The sequence below is a fragment of the Rhinoderma darwinii genome, chromosome 10, assembly GCF_050947455.1.
Source record: "Rhinoderma darwinii isolate aRhiDar2 chromosome 10, aRhiDar2.hap1, whole genome shotgun sequence".
NCBI lineage: Eukaryota > Metazoa > Chordata > Amphibia > Anura > Rhinodermatidae > Rhinoderma > Rhinoderma darwinii.
Genome location: NC_134696.1, coordinates 6896688 through 6916548, shown reverse-complemented (window position 1 = coordinate 6916548; position 19861 = coordinate 6896688). Strand labels below are relative to the sequence as shown.

Below are 19861 nucleotides of genomic sequence, written 5' to 3'. Positions count from 1 at the left end.
CTAACATTGGCTCCTCGTTGGGACAGCCACAACTTCTAAAGCTCTTGCATTTGAACGACCTAGTGGGCGCCCCCTTTGCTGGACTGGTATTATTACCTCTCTGTGTCTTTATTCCAGAAGTGAGCAGCAGGTTTCTGCACCAAAAGTAAAATAAAGAAACTATGGGAACTGAGGTAAGTCAGCGGCAACTGGAAAAGTAAGGAATTCAAGTGAATATTCACCAAAAGGATCTGAGAACAGGGAAAACTGATTCACGTTGATGAGATGCAGTTTATTTTCTGTGTAACGATGCGATTCCATTATCTCCCGGCACACTTCATGTGGCTGGGTAGTAAATGAATAGTACATTGTATTACAGTTACATCCACTGCTCCGAGTATCTGGAGGTCTCTTAGGCATCACTCATCATTTTCTCTGTTACTAATGCGGTCCATGTCTTGCTCGTTTTCCAGGCGAAGTCTGATGTGTACAGTATGGAGATTAATGGAACAAAGGACATGGAAAATCCAGATAAGGGAAAGGAAGAAGACATGGGTCAGGCTGGGAAAAAGAAGAAGAAACAGAAGAAAGGCAAGAAGGTTGATGAACTGAAACAAGAGCTTGACCTGGTGAGGAATTCTCCATCCTATGTAATATCCTATCTCCATATTACATGGGTAATAGAGGGCCACATATAAAGAATGTAGTAGGATGAGATATAATGGACGTACGGAAATTACCACTGGAAAATCTCACCCAGTTTGATTGTCTGTAATTATATATATCAACAATCCGCTATAGACGCAGTGTTTGTTTGATGTCTCCGTGATACAGTATAATTAGTAACATTTCCATAGAACTTATATCACCGCACAAGGCGAGGCTCCTGCTTCTAGGAATGTGTTCTATTTATACATTTCCCTATGCGCTGGAGAAATATATCTGTGTGAGAAATTTCTCCAGGCTGTGATGTGAATCTTCCTCTGTGTGATATACTTCTCCAGGCTGTGATGTGAATCTTCCTGTGTGATATACTTCTCCAGGCTGTGATGTGAATCTTCCCGTGTGATATACTTCCCCAGGCTGTGATGTGAATCTTCCTCTGTGTGATATACTTCTCCAGGCTGTGATGTGAATCTTCCTCTGTGTGATATTCTTCTCCAGGCTGTGATGTGTCTTCCTCTGTGTGATATACTTCTCCAGGCTGTGATGTGAATCTTCCTGTGTGATATACTTCTCCAGGCTGTGATGTGAATCTTCCTCTGTGTGATATACTTCTCCAGGCTGTGATGTGAATCTTCCTCTGTGTGATATACTTCTCCAGGCTGTGATGTGAATCTTCCTCTGTGTGATATACTTCTCTAGGCTGTGATGTGAATCTTCCTCTGTGTGATATGCTTCTCCAGGCTGTGATGTGTCTGCCTCTGTGTGATATACTTCTCCAGGCTGTGATGTGAATCTTCCCGTGTGATATACGTCTCCAGGCTGTGATGTGAATCTTCCTCTGTGTGATATACTTCTCCAGGCTGTGATGTGAATCTTCCTCTGTGTGATATACTTCTCCAGGCTGTGATGTGTCTTCCTCTGTGTGATATACTTCTCCAGGCTGTGATGTGAATCTTCCTCTGTGTGATATACTTCTCCAGGCTGTGATGTGTGTCTTCCTCTGTGTGATATACTTCTCCAGGCTGTGATGTGTTTTCCTCTGTGTGATATACTTCTCCAGGCTGTGATGTGTCTTCCTCTCTGTGATTAACTTCTCCAGGCTGTGATGTGTGTCTTCCTCTGTGTGATATACTTCTCCAGGCTGTGATGTGTGTCTTCCTCTCTGTGATTAACTTCTCCAGGCTGTGATGTGTGTCTTCCTCTGTGTGATATACTTCTCCAGGCTGTGATGTGAATCTTCCTGTGTGATATACTTCTCCAGGCTGTGATGTGAATCTTCCTGTGTGATATACTTCTCCAGGCTGTGATGTGAATCTTCCTCTGTGTGATATACTTCTCCAGGCTGTGATGTGAATCTTCCTCTGTGTGATATACTTCTCCAGGCTGTGATGTGAATCTTCCCGTGTGATATACTTCCCCAGGCTGGCATGTGTGTCTTCCTCTGTGTGATATACTTCTCCAGGCTGGCATGTGTGTCTTCCTCTGTGTGATATACTTCTCCAGGCTGTGATGTGAATCTTCCTCTGTGTGATATACTTCTCCAGGCTGGCATGTGTGTCTTCCTCTGTGTGATATACTTCTCCAGGCTGTGATGTGAATCTTCGTCTGTGTGATATATTTCTCCAGGCTGTGATGTGAATCTTCCTCTGTGTGATATACTTCTCCAGGCTGTGATGTGAATCTTCCCGTGTGATATACTTCTCCAGGCTGTGATGTGAATCTTCGTCTGTGTGATATATTTCTCCAGGCTGTGATGTGAATCTTCCTCTGTGTGATATACTTCTCCAGGCTGTGATGTGAATCTTCCCGTGTGATATACTTCTCCAGGCTGGCATGTGTGTCTTCCTCTGTGTGATATACTTCTCCAGGCTGTGATGTGAATCTTCCTCTGTGTGATATACTTCTCCAGGCTGTGATGTGAATCTTCCTCTGTGTGATATACTTCTCTAGGCTGTGATGTGAATCTTCCTCTGTGTGATATGCTTCTCCAGGCTGTGATGTGTCTGCCTCTGTGTGATATACTTCTCCAGGCTGTGATGTGAATCTTCCCGTGTGATATACGTCTCCAGGCTGTGATGTGAATCTTCCTCTGTGTGATATGCTTCTCCAGGCTGTGATGTGTCTGCCTCTCTGTGATTAACTTCTCCAGGCTGTGATGTGTGTCTTCCTCTGTGTGATATACTTCTCCAGGCTGTGATGTGAATCTTCCTGTGTGATATACTTCTCCAGGCTGTGATGTGAATCTTCCTGTGTGATATACTTCTCCAGGCTGTGATGTGAATCTTCCTCTGTGTGATATACTTCTCTAGGCTGTGATGTGAATCTTCCTCTGTGTGATATGCTTCTCCAGGCTGTGATGTGTCTGCCTCTGTGTGATATACTTCTCCAGGCTGTGATGTGAATCTTCCCGTGTGATATACGTCTCCAGGCTGTGATGTGAATCTTCCTCTGTGTGATATGCTTCTCCAGGCTGTGATGTGTCTGCCTCTCTGTGATTAACTTCTCCAGGCTGTGATGTGTGTCTTCCTCTGTGTGATATACTTCTCCAGGCTGTGATGTGAATCTTCCTGTGTGATATACTTCTCCAGGCTGTGATGTGAATCTTCCTGTGTGATATACTTCTCCAGGCTGTGATGTGAATCTTCCTCTGTGTGATATACTTCTCCAGGCTGTGATGTGAATCTTCCTCTGTGTGATATACTTCTCCAGGCTGTGATGTGAATCTTCCCGTGTGATATACTTCCCCAGGCTGGCATGTGTGTCTTCCTCTGTGTGATATACTTCTCCAGGCTGGCATGTGTGTCTTCCTCTGTGTGATATACTTCTCCAGGCTGTGATGTGAATCTTCCTCTGTGTGATATACTTCTCCAGGCTGGCATGTGTGTCTTCCTCTGTGTGATATACTTCTCCAGGCTGTGATGTGAATCTTCGTCTGTGTGATATATTTCTCCAGGCTGTGATGTGAATCTTCCTCTGTGTGATATACTTCTCCAGGCTGTGATGTGAATCTTCCCGTGTGATATACTTCTCCAGGCTGTGATGTGAATCTTCGTCTGTGTGATATATTTCTCCAGGCTGTGATGTGAATCTTCCTCTGTGTGATATACTTCTCCAGGCTGTGATGTGAATCTTCCCGTGTGATATACTTCTCCAGGCTGGCATGTGTGTCTTCCTCTGTGTGATATACTTCTCCAGGCTGGCATGTGTGTCTTCCTCTGTGTGATATACTTCTCCAGGCTGTGATGTGAATCTTCCTCTGTGTGATATATTTCTCCAGGCTGTGATGTGAATCTTCGCGTGTGAGATATTTCACTGCTTCTTCCATCCCTATAGATCAGAGCTTTGTATAATGGAGTTTGCCTTGATCGCTGGTTTGAGTGCTTCTCCCTCTCTCTTGCAGTCGGGCATGTGCTCATTGCATTATGAGTGGGTCACAGCAAGTTTCACACTGAAGAGAGAGAAAAACAGAGAGAAAAACCAGCGCTGTCCATGTGTGACAGAATAATAAATGCGTGGTATTGTTCCAGTATTACATTATCCAAAGTATGGACCACATGTACTAAGAATTTGGTGCATTTTCACCTCTCAAACAGGCAGAAAATAAAATCCACAACTGCTATGAGCAGGTTTAGATTTGCAACCGAAATTTGCACCTAAACTACTTTTCCTTGGAGACCACGCCAACTTTTTAATTTGACGAGAAAATTTGGACGTTTTAAACTGTTAAGTAAATGCAGGCCAATGTATCCAAATTATTGGCTGCTGAAAAACTATTACTTTTTTAGCAGTCCCATATCCTTATATACTGCACAAATCCCATAGCCACGAGATGTAAACACCTATACATTAAGATGGGGATAAATCAGTGTAGACATTAAGATGGGGATAAATCAGTCTAGATATTGTCCTTGGTTTTCTATTATTCCATCTAGAACTCTTGAGGCTTTTGTACCGTGTTAATGTTTTTTTCCCTTGTTTCCATTTTTTTTCAGGACGACCATAAACTTAAAATTGAAGAACTGGAATCAAAATATGAAACAAGTCTTCTCAAAGTGAGTAATAAAGCACCCAGTGCACTATGGGTCGTAATCTATTTAACAAGCTGGGAGGAGACTTTGTGATTCTGTAGGCATCTGCCTGTGGTAAGCGGCTTCACCCGGCCTGTGCCCTGCTGGAGACACGTGTCTGGTACAGGCGACTGCCTATTGCAATAACTCCGCTGCTATTAAGATACAATCAAAAGATGTAACCCCCATGACCTGCAGGATATTGCGCTGGTTAATCAGTAGTCAGAACTACGGTGAGAATTCTTCATTCTGAAGACAAATTTATAGTCCATGGGAACAAAAAGTGGAACATAAAGTTTCCAGAGATGTTATCACAGTCCTGGTGTTGTCTCTTTATTGGGTTACTTCTGATCAAACAGCAGATGTACCACAAGTTTTCTATGAACACAAGGATTAAGCTGGAGCAATTTGCCTGTTTGCACCTTACAAACTCGGTTATGAGGTTAACTGGCCTCCGTTTCCCTGCCAGGCAGATATAAAAACACTGTAACGAGGATCATACTGTGTGTAGTAAATAGAGGTGGTCTTACTCTTCCTTCCTGACAGGGTCTCACCAGTGCAAGAGCTGCAGAAAATCTGGCTCGTGATGGTCCCAACGCACTTACCCCCCCTAAAGGTACTCCGGAAATCGTTAAGTTCATGAAGCAGATGATAGGTGGCTTCTCCCTCCTGCTGTGGGCCGGTGCCATACTCTGCTGGATTGCATATGGAATTCAATACGCTCAGGATAATACTATAGCCCGGGACAATGTAAGAAGCCTCATCTCCATAGTTTAATTTGGTTTCATTCCTTTTGGTCATCAGAGACCACAGATGTTTGCTGTCCGATCCCAAACAGTCCATTCCCCAATAACTTGAATATCCTAAATGATGACCAACAGATCAGTTATTGAATGTCCAGATAGGGTGGGGGGGAATTTATTAGTCTACGCCAGTTCTCTGACATCAAAAGGTCACATTTGTATTTATACGTGGCTCAGCGAAGGTGGCGTGGGTAATTGCAGCCCCACAATTTCTTTATAATTTATTCCAGAAACTGGCATAAATTATAGCGGGAATCTACTCATCGCTGCCGTAGATTTCCCTTTCTGGCGCACACAGACTTTTAAAACATGTAGGTGCGTTTTTTTCCAGTGCTCTTTAAATTAAGTAAATAAGTTAATAAATTCTCCCCAGTATGTTTGATATTCCAATTCCCTAAAAATGAACTTGTAAAGTGATAAAACAGATACAACAGTCCATCAGAAAGTTTCGGTACAGACGGTCTATTGTATTTTGTAGAATTACCTCAGACGGCCTATAGGCACATCCTTAATAGTCACGTTAGACCTGTAATGACATAGTCCTGACAGATATGATAGTACCAGCCCTGCCAAACCAGAGACTGGTACTAAGTCTTTTTCTACAGTAACCGATGCCTCTCATTTTCCATGTTTTATGTGGACACTTAGACTCAGTGTCACTCCAAGTTTCTGACGAGTGTTTGCTTTCTCTTCAGCTGTACCTGGGTATTGTCCTGGCAGCCGTCGTCTTCCTCACTGGCTGTTTTGCTTATTTCCAAGAGGCTAAAAGCACCAACATCATGGCAAGCTTCAATCAGATGATCCCACAGGTGAGTGCACATTCATCATGGGGTCTCCTGGATTTTTATTTTGTCTGCTTAAGTTTTGACTCTAAGGCTCACCACTTAACAGACTAGGCTTAGCCTGGCCACACACATTAGATAGCTGTCGGACGAACGCTATACACATTGACACTAAACCTAGCATGCAGGTGTTCTGAACGCGGAGAGGAGACATCTCTCCTAAGATCAAATGGTTTGGGCATGTTAAAATCCAACTGCCCGATCCTTCTTTGGAAAATCCCCATCAGCTGGTTGGCTGATCCTGCCGACATTTATCTAATATGTATGACTTCCTTTAGCCATTCATCACAGTAAAGGAAGGAGCACAGAGTCTAGATGTAATTCATGGGCTAGACGTGGTCTAAAAATATATATATATTGGTCCTTTTGAGGCTCAATTATCAACCCAATAAAACTTTATTCCTCACACACTCATATCTATTCCATGTAATTCCGTCATGACTGTATCTTCATAGAGCAAGGCTTATTCTTATTTATAGGTGACATTGTTATATAGGGCCCAGTCCCATTCTGCGGTCAGCAGCTGAACATAAGAAGCGCCAACCGGAAACAATGTTATAATCAGTATTTGCAGTTCGCTCAGGATGTTGTCACAGAATATATTTTTATTAAAATTATTATTAAAAGTAAATTGTAAGGGTGATTTTACACGCAGATTTGTATTGGAAATTTTTGCAACTGAAGATTCCCTTCCATATCTGTGAATGGGGTTATTTCTGCAGCAGGTGCATGGATTTCTGCAGCAGGTGCATGGATTTCTGCAGCAGGTGCATGGATTTCTGCAAGCCTCCTTCAGATGAATGGGACAATTGCAGACATTTCTGCAACAAAGCTCCCATGTGTGAGTTTACTCGATCATCTGGAGGTCTCTTCTATGTTTACAATGACACTTATTTATGTTTCTCCAGCAAGCTGTCGTTACCCGGGATGGAGAAAAGCTAGAGGTCCCGGCCACGGAACTTGTAGTAGGAGATCTGGTGGATATTAAAGGTGGAGATCGAATCCCAGCAGATCTCAGGGTCACCTTTGCTCAAGGCTGCAAGGTAATCATCACTACACGTACGCTCTTATCTTTGCTAAATAGGCCTAAAGAGGTCAGCCGTAACTATTACATTTTTGAAAATTAATTTCTATAGATTTACAGTGTAAATGCATGTGACAAAAGTTAGAGGCTCTTTACCTAGGGAACCTATAACTAAACTGCCCCAGGACTGGTATTATGGGACGCTGTCCAATATTTGCACCATCTACCTTAAGTGGACGGCTTTGTGGCGTCATGTCAGGTCGAGCCACCGACCAACAAGTGGCACCGGCAGAACACTCCATATTCTGTACTGCTCCACTGTCCCATTCATATACTGTATCATATAGGCCCACAGAATTTCACTATAGGGATCTGTGGGTGTAACAACCAGGGCAGCAGTAATAGAAGCTTAAGCTAGAGGTGAGGTGCCGTTCGGGTATGTTTCCACAGTTTTTTTGGCGATGTTTTTGATGCAGGAAGCACGTCCGAAACTGCGCCAAAAAATGTCTGAAAACGCCTCCCATTGATTTAAATAGGAGACGTTTTTTCCTGTGAGTGGAAAAAGCGTCACGCCCTTTCTTCAGGAGTTTCCGTCTCTGACCTCCCATTGACATAAATGGAAGGCAGAGAAAGTGGTTTTTGCCTGTGGCGCTTAATGGGCGCGGCGAAAAAATGCGTCAAAGATTGCAGGCAGGTCCACTCAAAATTCTGCAAAAAACTGTGAACTAGGCCACTGTGGATGACGAAGGGGTAGTGAAAATTGGATGCAGATCACCGGGAGACCAAACAAAGGAGAAAAAGAGACGGGACAGAGGAGACCAAAATAATGACAAGACTTTCATGTCTTGCACTGACGTTCTGCTGCAGATGGTCATGTTGTAGTGGGTTCCTTGCTGCGCACTTGTATGCGGCTGTACAGCGGGTGCTCTTATCTCCTGTTAAAACGTCGCCCGTCTCATAACACTTGCATTTTGAATATTCGGGGGATGAACACATGAGGTTGTTTTACACGACAATTCGTCTTAAGAGTCAGAATTTAACTTTTTCTTTCAGGTGGACAATTCATCTCTAACTGGCGAGTCCGAGGCTCAACCTCGATCCAGTGAATTTACACATGACAACCCTCTCGAGACTAAAAACATCGCCTTCTACTCCACCACCTGCCTGGAAGGTAAGAATACGACCTCACCGCACACATTCCTGACATTCCATAGATCTATATGAAGCAGAGCTCATTTTGTGGATGTTCTCTTTTTGCATTTACAAATGGTCTTCTCTTCCGTAGGTACAGCAAAAGGCTTAGTGATAAATACTGGTGACAGGACGATCATTGGTCGGATTGCTACACTGGCATCAGGAGTTGGCAATGAAAAGACTCCCATCGCTGTGGAGATTGAACACTTTGTGCACATTGTGGCAGGTGTGGCGGTGTCTATTGGAGTTCTGTTCTTCATCATTGCAATGTGTATGGGGTACTCCGCTCTCAACTCCATTATCTTCCTTATTGGAATCATTGTGGCCAATGTACCTGAGGGACTCCTCGCAACGGTGACCGTGAGTACTTGTTCTTCTAACTTGGATGTAAGACACAGAAGTAAAAACAGTTTTTAGAGTGTGCTAAGAAAGTATGTGATCATTTTTGAGTTCATACAGATCAGACAGACTGAAGACCGATCAGTGTTTCATTACAAAAACATGGCTGCTTTCACAGCACCTCTTGTCCATACTCTGTGTGGTATTACAGCTCAGCCCCATTCACATGAACTATGGCCAGGAGTGGCGCTGTTTCTAGAAGAACATCTTTAGGCTAGGGTTGACACATCGCGTAAAAATGACGCTGCGGAACCGGCCTTAAAATCCATAGCATTATCTGCAATGAAATGCGCATGTATTGTGTTGTTGATTTTGGGGCGGCTGTTCGCCAAGGGTTTTTATTCCCTGCATTGCAAGATAGGGCATGCGTACAATCCACAGCTGACTTTTTACATTGTGTTTTATGGGGTTTGTTAAAACCCTATTCACTAACATTGTACCGTACTTTAGATCATGGACAGTCCATTCAAAATAAGACCCTCTGTGATCACTGGAGCGATACATTTCACCTGTCTAATCTGCGGTCTTTTAGGTAACACTCTCTCTAACTGCAAAGCGTATGGCAAAGAAGAATTGTCTGGTGAAGAACTTAGAGGCTGTGGAGACACTTGGCTCAACCTCCATTATCTGCTCCGACAAAACCGGAACCCTGACACAGAACAGAATGACTGTAGCCCATCTCTGGTTTGACGATCACATCCATTCAGCCGACACGAGTGAAGAGCAATCACGTACGTGTGTAAATAATACAAGAGCGGCTTAAGATATCCGTCTCCTTTAGGTGCTTATTGTGTATTGTTCTGGAGTGACACCCCACCACACTCCTGACACATTACTCTCTTAAGAGCTGATTTCATAGTCTTTAAGCACTCTTAAGTCTGTGCCCTTAAGGGTGGGGATAGTCTTGTATCTAAGGCTGGGTTCACACGAGCATGTTACGTCCGTAATGGACGGAACGTATTTCGGCCGCTAATCCCAGACTGAACACACTGCAGGGAGCCGGGCTCCTAGCATCATAGTGATGTACGACGCTAGGAGTCCCTGCCTCTCCGTGGAACTACTGTCCCGTACTGAAAACATGATTACAGTACGGGACAGTTGTCCCGCAGCGAGGCAGGGACTCCTAGCGTCGTACATCACTATGATGCTAGAAGCCCGGCTCCCTGCACTGTGTTCGGTCCGGGACTTCCGGCCGAAATACGTTCCGTCCATTACGGACGTAACATGCTCGTGTGAACCCAGCCTTATGGTAACACTCGGTCCCTTTATCAGGTCACTTACCCCAGATGTTTATCTTTCCAGATCACTCATTTGAGCAGACCTCTGAAACATGGAGCGCTTTGTGCAAAATTGCGACTTTGTGCAACCGTGCGGAGTTCAAGGCTGGACAGGAAGATGTCCCCATCATGAAAGTATGTTATATTAGTGCAGGTATACCGGAGATGAGGGTGATGAGCCCTTCCTTCAATACTGGTCATTCACCCGTCGTCTTTATCTCGACAGAAAGTTGTAGTTGGAGATGCTTCTGAGACGGCCCTCCTAAAATTCTCCGAGGTGATTACTGGGAACGTGATTAACATCCGAAATCAGCATAGAAAGATCACCGAAATCCCTTTTAATTCCACCAACAAGTTCCAGGTATCAGATTTTCTTTGCTTGGCCTGACTCCCCTGTACATCTGTAGACGTCTTGTCCGCTTACTGAAGCACGCTTGTATTTACAGCTATCAATACACGAGACCGATGATCCCCAAGACCAGAGATTGCTGCTGGTCATGAAAGGCGCCCCGGAGAGAATATTAGACATGTGCTCCACCATTCTGATAGCCGGCAAGGAGCTGACACTGGATGAGCCCATGAAGGATTCCTTCCAGACCGCTTATATGGAGCTTGGAGGACTTGGAGAGAGAGTATTGGGTACAACACACATTTGTATAAGATGGGACATGTATGTTTGTGTGTTTGTCACACTGTCACTCACCGCACTGCTCCTTTCTTGTTCTAGGATTTTGCCACCTCTATCTCCCGGTAGATGAATATCCCTCATCCTACGCGTTTGACACAGAAGCCATGAACTTTCCAACCTCAAACCTCTGCTTTGTTGGGCTCATGTCCATGATAGATCCTCCTCGTTCCACAGTGCCGGATGCTGTTTCAAAGTGTCGGTCTGCAGGAATTAAGGTCGGTTCATCTAAGATACTTTGCATGCTGCGCCCCCAACCGTATGCATCTTGGCGCTCTACACATATTAGAGATCACTGCCTGTTATGTTATCATTTGTGCTGGGGATGAATGACACTGCGATGTATATGTAGGTGCTGAATAGTCTTCATAGCTGTGTATAGGTACAGGCAATAAACTTCTATACTGTAATGGGCAGCCATTGTCTAAACATGTGTTCTTGTGACTAAATGCACGGTCTCTTTACACAGGTTATAATGGTAACTGGTGATCACCCAATAACAGCAAAGGCTATAGCTAAAAGCGTCGGTATCATTTCAGCTGGGAGTGAAGCGGTTGAGGATATTGCCACTCGCCTTAACATCCCTGTGGAGCAGGTTAATAAGCGGTAAGATCCTTGTCCTGCATTTGTAAATGCCCCCAAGACTTGACTATGTGTGACAGACAGAGGTCTCTTAAAAATGGTTACCCCACAACATTGGAGTGTGCAGCTTTCCATAACTAGGCACCTGACCCAGAGGCGTAGCGTGAAACTCCTGGGTCCCAATGCAAACATCTATAACCGGGCCGCCACCTACCATATATAATTTAAAATACTGCTGCCTTCTTATGCGGCTGAGGGGCTCTTGGGCCCCCTAAGGCTCCAGGTGCAACTGCTTGCTCTGCACCCCTATAGCTACACCCCTGACCTGTTGTTTTTTCTGGTACAGGGACGCAAATGCAGCTGTGGTGAACGGTGGAGTACTGAAAGACATGACTTCTGAACAGCTGGATGACATTCTGACTAATCATTCAGAGATTGTTTTCGCCCGGACCTCCCCTCAACAGAAGCTAATCATAGTGGAAGGCTGTCAGAGACAGGTGAGAGGGAACATTAACCTACGCTGTCCACTTTTAGGCTCTGCTCCCATCAGGTCTTCTCTTTATGTTCAGCATATACTCCGGTGAAATCTTCAGATGTAAAGTATGCCATACATTGCCAAAAAGTGTGGTGTGAACAGAGCCAAAAAACTGAGGACGTTCCTGTTATGGGGAGTTGTGTCTCTTAATGAGATTCCTGTAGCCACGTATGACTGTTAGAGATGAACGCTTTACTCTGTGTTCCAGAACTTTGTAGTTGCTGTGACTGGCGACGGTGTTAACGACTCTCCAGCTCTAAAAAAAGCAGACATTGGAATTGCCATGGGAATTGCCGGTTCAGATGCTGCCAAGAACGCTGCAGACATGATTCTGCTGGATGATAACTTTGCCTCCATCGTCACCGGAGTAGAAGAAGGTAAAGCACGTGCCGTGTCTGGATGCGCAGCTTTTAGCAGAAGGGTTAATTATAGGGGAGTAAAGCAAAGTCCAAGGGGGATATCTACTAAGACTGGCGGTTCTTACACCGGAGTAAGATGTGACCAGTTGTTTTGTTTTTTTAGAGGCACACGCATAGTGAAACCTAGAAGCTGGTGTAGGATTTCGGCTAGGACTTGCGCCAGCTTGTGGTGTAAATTATAGTAATTGTGTCGGGCGATATGAGCCACCGAACAACGGAAACGGCACAAAAGTAGAAATATTTTCTGCAAATTGCGACTTTTTGTGCTCTTTAACTTTTTTCCAACAGTTTTCTGGTATAGAAAAGTTGCAATCAATTCCCCCTCTACTTTCATATTCACCCAACAAGTTCTGTGGTTGATACTGATCTGAGAGATAGTTTTGTAGTTATAAACCACTGGAACAGCAAACTCATAAAATATAAGAGCTCTATTTTCAAAATCATGCCGGGGCTGAGAATTGTGGCGTGTGTGATCAGGGGGGACATCATTACTGCTGCCCCTATACACTGGTGTAGGTGATGGGATATTCCAGTGTCCTCACAGCTGTTTTGGTTTTGCAGGTCGTTTAATCTTTGACAATATTAAAAAATCCATTGGCTACACCCTGACCAAGAACATCGCGGAGCTCTGCCCATTCCTGATATACATCATTGCCAGCGTCCCGCTGCCTATTGGAACTATTACCATCCTGTTCATTGACCTGGGCACAGACATTGTGAGTACGAGCGTGGCTTTAATTATTGCAGATGTTCTGACTTGTGTCTGTGTGCGGCTCCTCCGGTGAACATATCGATTTTATTTGACTATTGCATAAGCTTGGAAACGAACAGATGACGGTCTTTTCACATCAGCGTTGCCCTGACGATGAGGGATTCAGTCAGAGGTCTCCGTCGGGTTAACCCATCAACGGAAAGGCAAACTGAAACCTTAGCTTCCGTTTCCCTCACCATTGATCTCAGTCGACTGCGCTATTGATTCCGTCAAAGCAACGGAACCCTGTCACAACGGTGACCAACGGAAACCATTAACAACGTTCCGTCACCATTGGGATAAGAGAAACGGAACCTAAGGTTTCCTTCCGCTTGCCTTTTTGTTGAGGGGTTAACCCGAAGAGAAACCCTCAACGGAAGGGCAACGCGGATGTGAACAGACCCTAAAAGTTTAGCCACGTACATAGAAACTCTTCTTCATTTTATTCTCGAGAATCCACAACGGTTCTAAGTCTAATGGATGTTCCCACAGATCCCATCGGTTTCATTTGCCTACGAGAGAGCGGAGAGAGATATTATGAACAGGAAACCTCGCAGGAAGAATGTGGACAGACTGGTGACCCAGCAGCTGGCGCTCTATGCCTATCTGCAGATCGGTGAGTTTACCAGACGGGCGCGAGTATGTATATAGAAGATGCCTAGAAGAAGGGGCCGTATCTAATCCAGCCCTTTTCTCTATACACAGGGATTATTCAGTCTTTTGGAGCTTTTGTGAATTACTTTACAGTTATGGCTGAACAAGGGTTTTTGCCCTATACTCTCCAGGGCATTCGTGTCCACTGGGAAAACGTGTATGAGCAGGATTTGGAGGATAGTTATGGGCAAGAATGGGTAAGCTCTTATACCAGACTCTATCCTTACAATCTTACAAGATGTTTGTTCTTTTGAAGAAAAAAAAAATGCAGCTCAATCGATTTTTATGTTTTTTCTCTCTTTATTTCTTACCTGCGGCTGTAAAAACGGTTTCCTTGACAGCCCCAAAAGCATGAATGGACTCACTTTTCTGGCCATGGACTTCCTGTCGTGTTCAGAAGAGTTAGTCTGTTGATGTTACCATGGCAACCCCAGAGCACTTAAAAGATGCAACTTGTTTCAGTGCAATCATGTAACATTTATTTATAAGTACGATACCCGGCTGTCCCTGATCATGCGTTTTGTTGGTTGCAGACGTTCTTTCAGAGGCAGTTCCTGGAGTGGACAGGGTACACGGCTTTCTTTGTCAGTATCGTGGTGGAACAACTGGCGGATCTTATCATCCGGAAGACCAGGAGAAACTCGCTGTTTCAACAAGGTGTATTTAGGTAGGTTGATATCATATTTATACACCGCTGTGCATACATACTTGGAATTCCCCTTGAGATTCCACTTTACCAGCCATTTTAGCGCATAATTTACAATGAAAGCAAATACAAGTAGTTAAGAAAAACATGGCAACAAGCATTGCACGAAGCAGTGGAATGTGCAGAACGCACTTCATGGGTAATTATCCCAATAATGTTTGTATCTCGTCACTTGAGGATGAACTGCAGACTATTGCTCCTCTTACTGACTGACTTCTCTCTCTTTTTACAGTAACAAATTTCTCCTGATGGGTTTGGTATCACAAATCCTCATCGCAGCATTTCTCTCTTATTGTCCTGAAATGCCGTATGCCTTGAAGTTTACCCCATTAAGGTGAGTTATGTAATGCAATGGCGAGACGGAAAGGTTTGGTATTAGGAGACTCCTGTGTTATCAATGAGATGGATCAATGCATACCACCACACTGTATATTTTTCTTTACTGGATACCTCTGTATTGAATAGCACAGTCAACTATGCAGCAAAGTAGAAGGTATACCAGCACGATAGATGCCCAAACAATGTCCTTTTGGCATTCGTCCGGTAACTGGGGCCTATGGATACAATCAGCTTTTCCAGCGCAAACGCAATGTGAATTGCCCCGTAGGGAAGCGAGCAGATCTGATGGTGTGTAAAAGCCCTATGATCGGGCAAACGTGTGTTCCAATGAACGCTTGTTACTGATCATTGCCCCGTGTAAACTTGCCTACATCTGTACATTTCCATCATGTCGGCAGCGTAATCTCCCAACATGATGGAAATGTACAGATGTAGCCAAGCTTAAATCGACTGATAACTTGCTGCAGTGTGATATCACACAACAAAAGCCATTGAAAAAGTCAAGTTAAAGTTTCTTACCCGCTGTGTATTTAATGCGTTAAAGGGGTTTTCCCATCAGGGACATTTATGACATATCCACAGGATGCGTCATAAATGTCAGATAGATGCGGGTCCCTATCTCTAGAATGGGGCCCTTTTTTTTGCTGCTGCTGACTCACAGACACTTCCTGACTATATGGTCGGGAGATACGAAAACAGCTACGCTATTTCCGTTACTCCCATACTAGTGAATGACCGTTACGGAAGCAGCGTAGCATGTGAGCTACGCTATTTCTGTAACTACCATTCGGTTCTATCGGACTTACAGAAAGGGAGTAGACCAGCGAGATACGCCTTTTTCTTTTTCATGGTCAGACATCGCTTGATTCAGCCGCAACAGAGAGCGGTAGAACAGGGTTTAGGGAGCCCCATTCTACCGATAGGTGCTGGTCCCAGATATGGGACCCGCATCTATCTGACATAGACGACATATCCTGTGGATCTGTCAAATGTCCCTGATGGGAAAACCCCTTTAAAAGCCCAGATAAAGGTGACTATATCTGTATGGGGACGAATGATCGCTCGTCCCCGCATTGCTCCTTGTGAAAGGTGAAAATTTTCCCGGTCCATATTGGGCTGTGTAATAGGACCTTAAGAAATGTCTTCTAAGAAATAGTGATCAAAGCTTTATAAGATGGAAATATCACAAAGAAAAGCATAACAAGGTTTTTATAACACAATTACAAGGCAACGGGGACTTTGCATTTCTTATCTCTTGAGAATACTCGGATGCGCTATTTTTGAGCATAATTAACATTCAGAGTAGGCCTCGTGCAAACCCGTAGCCGCCCGCAAATGCGGAAGAGCCTATAGACTTTTACGAGCGAGTTTGTGCCCCAGTTGCAGACGAGAATAGGAAATGTTCTAGATTTTGCGGATCATTTATACGGCCCAGACACACATCCCTAAATCTACGGAAAGGTGTCCGTGGCCAATAGAAATGTGTGGGTCCACAATTACATCTGTAATTACGAATGAAAACTAGGCTCGTGTGCATGGGGCTAAGGCAGTAGATGGAGAGGGGAGATAAAGAGCGCTTCTTTTATATGGTTACGTGAACACAATACTCCCCATTTTTCATTTGAGAGAGATGTTCACGCCTGTGGGGAGCTCCTGGAGACACATAAGTGGAAAGAAGGTGAAGGGTGTACAGGTGCTTACAGGCCCCACTGGCAATCCAGTACTAAGAGAAAAGTAGTGATTGAGCAGTGCTGGGGGGTGTCCGCCAGCTCCTCCATGAGCATTGGGGAGTGATAATGGACGGCTCATCAACTTTCAGTACTTTTCTCCTTGTGGAGATCCCGCTGGTGCAGGGAATCTTACAGGCAATGCTGGTAGACACCTAATATGCAAGGATTGTTTTAGCATCAGACACCGATCTTCCAGTATAGCTAGTTTGTCATAGACGTTTAATCCACCAACATTACCATCATCTCTCAACAAGCAAAAGTCTATGGCTCCAATGGAAGGAGATATTTTATCGACATCATCCCAGGGCTAATAAAGTCTTTATATGAATCTATTTGTCCTGTATTGTCTACCAATATTAGAATGTCGTCCTCTTCTCTTGCTTAGGGTTCAGTACTGGTTTGTGGCCCTTCCATATGCAGTTCTGATCTTTGTATATGACGAAATCCGTAAACTATTCATCAGGCGCTATCCTGGCAGTAAGTATAACAAGATATCGTGTGTGTGTATATATAGAAATATTACTGGAAAGAAAACAATGACCTATATATCTGTAGCCTGTGGGTTCCTGTATATTTTTCTGTGTATTTTTCTTACTACCAGCATGATTGTGAATGTCCCACTAACCTATGAACACTCTGCCTGGAGCGGACTATGATGACCGACTGTCCATTATTGCAACATTTTTACTCTACAAAGTGTAAAACCGGCTATTTCCCACATTCCGGGTCACTTAAACCACCCACAAGAAGTTGTCCGGATGCCATAGACTATATATTACTTATCTTTATCAAGGTCTAGAACTAGGGGATTTTATTAAATATTATCCTTAGGTTTATTTTTGGTCCATAGAGACAAGCGCTCCCTTTACAGTATCTACGAGGTGACTTACGTATGACAATAGTCCCTGTTAAACACTCCATATGTGGGACTATTGCTGGGACAGGGGTGTTGTAATATAGTGGAAAGCCAACGATGCTAGTTTTCTATCACGTTCCTCCCAGTAGATGAGCTGTACATGATCGGGTCTGGATTACAATGACGCTGCATAATGACTGGAGAAAGTCACTGCATTGCTTGCCTGAGTTCCGTAGAAACGGACACCAATATAATTACCTTGTATGTTGCAGCCTTGGCAGTGATGCGGGTCCGTCCACTTTATAGTTGCGTCTCATTAACCCGTCGTCTTCTCTTGTTTCCAGGCTGGTGGGACAAGAACATGTATTACTGAGGTGGCTGGACTGTTTCGGACCTTCCCTGGTGGTGTGAACTTCCGGACATATTTCACTGTTATTATACCTATCCTGTTTGTTGAACAAATCAGGATAATAAAGTTATGTATTGTAAATGTTATGTATAAAGTTAAATAAGAAAAAAAACTATTTTAACAAAAAAGTGATATGTAAAAAGAAAAGCATTGCTCCGTTACAGCCGAGGACTGGAAATGTCTATTTTGTTTATAGAGGCGGCTTTTTATTTCTAGACCAGACGGTGTCAATAAAATCTTTTTTCATGAATGTGTTTTCTTTTTTGTAAATTAAAGACAGATTTATTACAAACAAGAATCAATGAAAGGGCAAAGACCATATTTAGGATCCGCTCCATATTATTAAGCTCCAATAGACAGTTTAATCTTAGGCCAGATTCACACGAGCGTATGTCGGCAGTATTTCCCAGACCGAACACACTGCAGGGAGCCGGGCTCCTAGCATCATAGTTATCTATGACGCTAGGAGTCCCTGTCTCGCTGCGGGAAAATTGTTAAGTACCGTAATCATGTTTTCAGTAGGGGACAGTAGTTCCGCGGGGAGGCAGGGACTGCTAGAATTGTAGATACGTATGATGCTAGGAGCCCGGCTCCCTGCAGTGTGTAGTCCGGGAAATGCGTCCGACGTACGGACTGTTTATCATGGACCGAACCCGCTCGTGTGAATCCGGCCTTAATCTATGGAGATCAGCACGCCACTGTCATTTTTTTTTTTTTACGTGCGTTTTTTCCCCTCTTTAGGCTTTTCTTTTTTAAGCTTAGGGGGTACGGTCTCACCTTACAAGTCACCAAATGTTGAGGCATCGTTCTATAGTTGGACATAGCTGCCTGCTTCCATCTTTGCTGGGGTTTAGAATTCCCCCTACACCAACTCATATCCTACTGCAATGTTTTGCTAAAAAGTAGAAAAAACAGCATTAAAGGGGTTCTCCACATAAACTAATCACAGGGAGTCCTGATGGGAACCCCAGCAATAAACTGTTAAATATCCTGCAGCGCCACCACAGGGGAAATGAAACATGACAGAGTTCTCATTAAAATCAGTGGTCTATGCGTGTAATACAAGGACGTGGCAGGACCTCCCAGAGCGACGCTATTTGTAGCTGTTATCCACTCAGGAACCTCATCTCTAACCAAATAGGGTTTTTAGTTTAGAAACCCATTCTGGCTTCTCACCATGTATTGGTACTTGGATGGAGAGACAGGTGAGACAGTCTATCACATTTAAACAGGGATGTCAAAATTGATATATTAAGTAAGCGCTGGTATCAATGTGACCCTGCATAGTTACTTTGTCTGAAGACATTAAAGTTTATTGTAATCTGCAGTCGACTATATGAAAGTTCTAACCAGCCTATTGTGTCCCTGCTGACGGATTCTCCCCTGTGCTGCACCTCAACTCAAATTCACTGTATTAAATAATATATATAATTGTGCTCCCACAATATAGAAAAGTTTGGAAATTCACTGAAGTGACAATTGAGTAAAATATACCTTTTATTATAGTAACTCGCTAAAAACAGGGGTAACACACCACTGTGAAAAAAGCCCCACCGTGTATATTAAAAAATGTATTAAACAGTAAACACTGAATCATTTAGATAAATATATCTCAGTGTTTATAACGATATTCACCGGAATCAGCATTTAACCTGGGCACAACAATAGTACGAGCTCCAAAAACACACCAGGGTCCGTGAATCAACACCGGAATCTCCTAGCGCTGGGTCCACCACAATGCTACTGTCCCCTATGCAACAATCCCATATACAAAAACGACCCTACGCGTTTCAAATACTCATCCTCAGGGGTCTGTATCTTGGTCACTCTGGCCTAATTACCAGCGATAAAATATTCAACAGCAGATATTCTGCTGCGCATCACGGAAGGATGCTCGCATCGATGTCAGCGGCATACTTCATTTCAGGCACTGAGTTGCTATAA

The 19861-nt window shown here is 43.9% G+C and overlaps 2 protein-coding genes across 3 annotated transcripts in view; one reads left to right on the top strand and one right to left on the bottom strand.

Moving 5' to 3' along the window:
* Positions 1-451: 451 nt before the first annotated feature.
* On the top strand, positions 452-18138 carry LOC142661743 (potassium-transporting ATPase alpha chain 2). The gene is made up of 22 exons (XM_075839268.1): positions 452-608; positions 4638-4697; positions 5259-5462; positions 6211-6324; positions 7266-7400; positions 8435-8552; positions 8667-8935; positions 9507-9705; positions 10277-10386; positions 10478-10612; positions 10698-10890; positions 10979-11154; positions 11406-11542; positions 11865-12015; positions 12262-12430; positions 13034-13188; positions 13716-13839; positions 13929-14074; positions 14411-14544; positions 14816-14917; positions 17038-17129; positions 17853-18138. The coding sequence occupies exons 1-22, from the start codon at positions 474-476 to the stop codon at positions 17879-17881; spliced, it is 3087 nt and encodes a 1028-aa protein (XP_075695383.1). The 5' UTR covers positions 452-473; the 3' UTR covers positions 17882-18138.
* LOC142661744 (uncharacterized protein CXorf65 homolog) overlaps positions 16995-19861 on the bottom strand; it is a 36538-nt gene continuing 33671 nt past the window's right edge. For both annotated transcript variants that reach the window (XM_075839269.1, XM_075839270.1), the window contains 3 exons: positions 18695-18812; positions 17767-17853; positions 16995-17123 (listed from right to left, as the gene is read on the bottom strand). The gene's annotated coding sequence lies outside the window, so the exon portion shown is untranslated. The remainder of the gene's footprint in view (positions 17124-17766; positions 17854-18694; positions 18813-19861) is intronic.